We start from the raw sequence: 6,000 nt of genomic DNA on the forward strand, positions 1-6,000 counted from the left end.
TTTGAAATGCAGGCAATGAATTCAATTTTTTTTAACTGAGAAGGCCAGCTGAGTACGGACCAGACAAAACTCGTCCTTGACCAGGTACAGCACATGGCTGTCAGTGTGTAACCTGAGCTATTCTAGAAGCTTGTTCTCTCACTATGATTACCAGCAGATCTCAGAGGAAAGGCTCAGCAATGGTTCCATCCAAGTGCAAACAGCTGTTTCTGTCTTTCACCCAGAACAGTAAAAATGGACCCAGAACAAATCACCTTTCTGCTATCCCCAACCTGCCTCCTTCCCTTATCCATTGGAGAGGGATTTGGGAACTCCGGTGCCTTGTTAATTTCTCCACACTCCAAAGGAATCTGATTGTTCTTAACAGGGGGAGAAATTTAACTGTGAAAAATGCCATGAGAGCTGCATAGAATGCAAAGGACCTGGCACCAGGAACTGCACTGTGTGTCCTGCCAACCTGCTGCTGCACATGGATGACAGCCGCTGCCTGCGCTGCTGCAACACCTCCGATCCCACGGACACCCAGGAGTGCTGTGACTGCCATGACACCACAGGTGAGGGGAGAGGGAGAGCAGCCCGCGGAGCCAGAGGAAGCGCATGTCCTCAGGATGCTGATGGAAACATGGGGGAGAGAGCGATGGGAAGTTTCAGAGGATCAATAGAGCAACCTTTATTTAATGATTCTTTTTTTCATTTATTTTTTTAATGGAAGTATAGTTGATTTACAATGTTGTGTTAGTTTCTGGTGTACAGCAAAGTGATTCAGTTATGCATATATATACATATTCTTTTCCATTATGGTTTATGACAGGATACAGCAACCTTTTATTGAGTGCCTGCTATGTGCCCACTGTACCTGAAACGTTCTGTCCATCATCTCATATAAGTTGATATTATTAATCCCATTTTACAGATGAGGAGACTCTGGCTCAAAGGTTTGATTAGCATGCCCAAGTCCATACCAATGTTAACAGACTCATCTGGAATCAGAATATGGGTCATTTGGACTCAAAGCCAGCATTCTCTCCACTGCTGTCCTGCCTCCCAGATTCAAGCTCAAGCAGGTCTAGAGTTTCATCTTTATAAATTTACTTTATGGGCTTCCCTGGTGGCGCAGTGGTTGAGAGTCCGCCTGCCGATGCAGGGGACACGGGTTCGTGCCCCAGTCCGGGAAGATCCCACATGCCGCGGAGCGGCTGGGCCCGTGAGCCATGGCCGCTGAGCCTGCACGTCCGGAGCCTGTGCTCCACAACGGGAGAGGCCGCAACAGTGAAGAGGCCCGAGTACCGCAAAAAATAAATAAATAAAGGAAAAGAGTTGCCTATCAAGGAAGCTGATGCCAATATTATCTTGATTCTATCGAAAAATCATCCTGTGGAAGGCAGCCCAAATCCAGGGCTCCCATTAGAGACTTAAGGCATTTTAGAAAGGAACTTTCATTGAAGGCTAAGAGGAAACAAAACCCCTTTTACCAATTCCGAGTCCCCGAACTGTCTCCCACCCCCAATTCATTCATACGGGTACTTGGTTCTCATTGGCCACAAGCTTAGAAAGATCCCAAATGGAGTGATTTCTTCTAAAAAGAAAAAGATAAATTCTTAAAACCTATTCTCTAGTGTAAAAGCAGGTCATTTCCTTGGAGTTCAGCTACATCATGGCCTGACAAAAAGAGACATTATATTTATGGGAGCCTGTCCATTTTTAAGAAAAGTATATCCCAGACCCATAACTGCTACTAGTCTTTTCTGTTTTATTTTTGATCAGCCTTTTCAACTAACTTTTAAATACCATCTTTCCAAAAACTAATTGTTTCCTTCTTTCAGCTTTCCCACCCCCATGAGCAGCTGGTTTCCCCAGCTCTTCATACACATCCACCTTCAGGGTCTGATTGCCTAATATCCATGCTGTGTCAGCTAAGAATAACAACCTTCATTACATTGATGGCTTTAAATGAAACCAGAAGTGTGTACATGTTGGGTGCAGAGTTTCTGCAAGCCTTTTCCAACTAAGAACTATTTAGTCAGCTCTCCTGGGCTTTCTCTGGCTCTTGAAGATCTACCTGGGGCAACTCTACTGAAGACCAAATACTCTGATTACCTGCTCATTCATTACTAAGACACTCTGATCCTTCAGAGAACCCATATCACAGAGGCTGACTCTGACTCTGCGGACCTAAGACTGGAGAGCAGTAAGACATGATTGCATATGGTACCCTGGTAATTGAAACAACCTCGAAAAGTCTTTTATTGATTCTCCTGCCTCAGGCAGTATTTATCGCAAAGTACCACACACGGGTTGCTTATCCTTCCCTCTGGTGCTTTCATATTTCCTCCAGGGAAAAATTCTGTGCTGATATGTTAATGACAAAAGTAGTAATGATGGTGCTGTTACTTTAGGAGATGAAATTCTGCTTGATGGGCAAAATCCCAAGAGGATGAAAGTTAGGATAAAATAGAAAACTTGTTTATCACTAGCAAAAAGAGAAAGAAAACACACAGTGGTGATGAATCAGACCTAATTGGCCAATATATTATAAAAGAAAATAATTAACCCTAAAATAATTGGCAACAGTATTATATCCATTAAGCTAGTGTATATCATGCAGCTAGAATCTCATAAAACATCCTGGGAGCAGACCTAGGTGGTTCAAAAACGTTTATGGAGGGCTTCCCTGGTGGCGCAGTGGTTGGGAGTCCGCCTGCCGATGCAGGGGACACGGGTTCGTGCCCCGGTCCGGGAAGATCCCACATGCCGCGGAGCGGCTGGACCCGTGAGCCATGGCCGCTGAGCCTGCGCGTCCGGAGCCTGTGCTCCGCACCGGGAGAGGCCACAACAGTGAGAGGCCCGCGTACCAAAAAAAAATAAATAAATAAAAATAAAAAGGATGTTCTCTTCTGGGAACAGAACATCCTTATAAAAAAAAAAAAAGTGTTTATGGAAAACATACTGTGTATTTCAACTTGTACATCCAACAAGGCCTGCTAGTTTTTTCTCTGGTTCTTTCATACTCTCTTTCACACTCCCATTTGCTGGGTTAAAGAACAGGAAAAAAAAAATTAGGTAACTTACCCAAATTATACCACCTGAATAAGTGAGTAAAAAGTACAAAAAATGGGGGCTTCCCTAGTGGCACAGTGGTTGAGAGTCCGCCTGCCGATGCAGGGGACACGGGTTCGTGCCCCGGTCCGGGAAGATCCCACGTGCCGCGGAGCGGCTGGGCCTGTGAGCCATGGCCGCTGAGCCTGCGCGTCCCGAGCCTGTGCTCCGCAACGGGAGAGACCACAACAGTGAAAGGCCCGCGTACCGCAAAAAAAAAAAAGTACAAAAAATGAGCTCATCGCTGAATTATGACACTTTTGGTTACTCCATATTTTCAATGAAGGCATCAAAACAAATGTTGGTGGATGACGGGGGCAGAGCTCTCAACTTCAGAAATCTTAGTTATGATAGAAGAAATCCCCTATCACTCAATTTGGTAGTCAGAATTTAAAGATGGTACTTTTCATGCTACCAAATTAGGTCCACAGAATGCCAAGAAGTCAAAAAACCTTTGTCAGTGTTTTGCCCCTAATGCCTCCAGATTGTAGCATGAAGCAAGGATTCCTGGGTTAGAGTTCTGATTGCTCCATAAACAAGTTCTTACCTGTGACAGTGTGACAATTCACTTCCTCGCTGTGGGTCTCAGTTTCCTCAACTATCAAACTACAGATTGACCTGTGATTTCTATGACCCCACGCGGCGATGAATCAATGGCTTTATAAATAATCTGTTCCTATCTTTGAATTGTGGGATAATCCTGTTGAATCAGGTTTAAAGGTAGCTGGGGAAAAGACTCAGTCTTAGAAAAAGTCAGAGTTGAAACAGAAATAGAGTATTCAGCAATAACTGAAGCCTGGACCAAGATGGAACATTTTTCTCAGGAAGGAAGTAGAAGAATCGATTTGGTAAGGTTGGACACTTGGTGACTCACCCATGACGTATGGGTATGAGGGGGCTCCCTTTGGATCTCAAACTGACTTTCTCCCTAGAAGAGTTTGTTGGTATCATCTGGGATAGACTGAAACTCTCATGGGAGTAGACACGGAGCAATTCTGTAGAGGGGTGTGCTAAGAAAATCGAAGACAGTGGTTCTACCATTTTAGATTCAAAAGATAAAGGTGAACCTCTTTACCTCAGAAACTAATTTTCTCCATTCCATTTCTTCTCTGCCACCCTTCCCCTCTGCCCTCTTCCTTTGGGGTCATCTTCCAACAGATGAGTGTATCCTTCGAGCAAGTGAGGTTGAGCCTGCAGGTGAGCGTTCCAGGACAGCCCTGTTCATCACCTCCTCCGTTATGCTGGCGCTTCTGCTCGGGGCAGCTGTGATCATCTGGAGGAAATCTCGGGGCAGAGTCAGGCCCACAGAAAAGGCCGGCTATGCAAAGCTGGCTGACCCTAGCAAGTCTTACTCCTCCTACAAGAGCAGTCATCGCGAGAGCACCAGCTTTGAAGAGGATCAGGTGATTGAGTACAGGGACCGGGAGTATGATGAGGACGATGAGGATGACATTGTCTACATGGGCCAAGATGGCACTGTCTACCGGAAATTTAAGTATGGGCTGCTGGATGACGATGATGAAGATGAACTGGAATACGATGATGAGAGCTACTCCTACCAGCAAACAGAGGTCACCTCCTCCCCCAGCCCATTCTACTCACCGGCAAGCGTGTGAGCATTACAGTGTTGGATTTTATCCCGACACACCAGGGTGACATGAGGGTGTTTGTGTTTGTCTTTTTAACTGCGAGTCCAACTAGAGTATGTAAGAATGCTGAAATATTTTGTTCTTCTTTTGGATGGCTAAACTCAATTAACCATGATAGTTCAACCATAATTGAGAAACAAGGATAAAATACAGAATGATTTTCCTCAAAACAATATGTCAAGACACAAAACACAGGAGGTAAAAAAAGTGAGATCTGTGCAAACTGTTTTATGTGATTTAAAAAAAAAATGGAAATGAACCTATAGAAATTCTGTTTCTCAGCTGGATTGTGGAGATATCTGCTGCCTTCTTGATTTCTGATATTTCTGTAAATGATTTTGGGGGATGGGGAGGCAAAGGAATTGTTTGTCTTAGGGGATTTTTCTCCCCTTTTAGTTCTCTTTGGGTGGAGATTTGTTCTATAAGGGGCAACTAAGGAAGGTTCTCCTCCTCATGTCATTTATACCAATTATTCCAGATCACCCCTAAGCAGAAGAGGCCACTTCTCTTGAGGCTGGTCATGACCTATTTATAGACATGAGGAAAGACACGGGAAGTAGCATCATAGGCAAGGAATCAGGCCTTTGCAGTCACCCATAGTCATGATGAGTCTAGAGAAAGCTCAGCCAGGAGATAGGCAGGAGCATCCCAGGAGGAAAGAAATCACTAAGTTTCCAAGAATGTCAGCCTTACACCCTCATGATTTTTCTAAGAGCACTTCTGGTTGGAAACATCAGCTAAAACATCAAGTAATAAAAGAAAAATGTCAATGTTAACCTAATGTAAAAAGAGATAAAATGACAAAAACTTCAGACACTCTTAAAAAAAGACTTTAGCTACTAAATTAAAGAGCTTTTATCAACAGCCCATCACAGAACTGTGGACTCTCCCTAGAAAAAGTTAGGATGAAATTCCCAACATCCTGCTCACCAGCTTAATCCGGCCGCTGACCAGCCTTCCAACACAATGTCTGTGATCTTTGTTTCTAGACATCCTAGGCATCCCCTTTCCCACCCTCCTGTCAAGTACACTCTTGGATTTGTGCACCCTGGACAGTTTTTCTGCAGGCAATACAAAGAAGGGCTCTTGCTAAGGGAAATTATATAAGCAGGGTTTTGTGGATTTCCTTGTAAAAACAGAAGTGATAGGCAGTTCTGGGAGTGGACCACCAGAAAGTGACATTTGCAGATAATGATGATAATCACACACACATACACACACAAATGTATTGCACACTATGTACCAGGTACCGAGC

At 44.2% G+C, this 6,000-nt stretch overlaps 1 protein-coding gene across 1 annotated transcript in view; it reads left to right on the forward strand.

Moving 5' to 3' along the window:
* The window catches only part of PCSK5 (proprotein convertase subtilisin/kexin type 5), a 445,837-nt gene extending 441,110 nt beyond the window's left edge, over positions 1-4,727 (forward strand). Inside the window, 2 exon segments of the mRNA XM_033858183.2 lie at positions 368-554; positions 4,255-4,727. Coding sequence (XP_033714074.1) covers positions 368-554; positions 4,255-4,712 — 645 coding nt within the window. The 3' untranslated portion in view covers positions 4,713-4,727.
* Positions 4,728-6,000: the final 1,273 nt, after the last annotated feature.

Source organism: Tursiops truncatus, chromosome 6, assembly GCF_011762595.2.
Source record: "Tursiops truncatus isolate mTurTru1 chromosome 6, mTurTru1.mat.Y, whole genome shotgun sequence".
NCBI classification, from domain to species: domain Eukaryota; kingdom Metazoa; phylum Chordata; class Mammalia; order Artiodactyla; family Delphinidae; genus Tursiops; species Tursiops truncatus.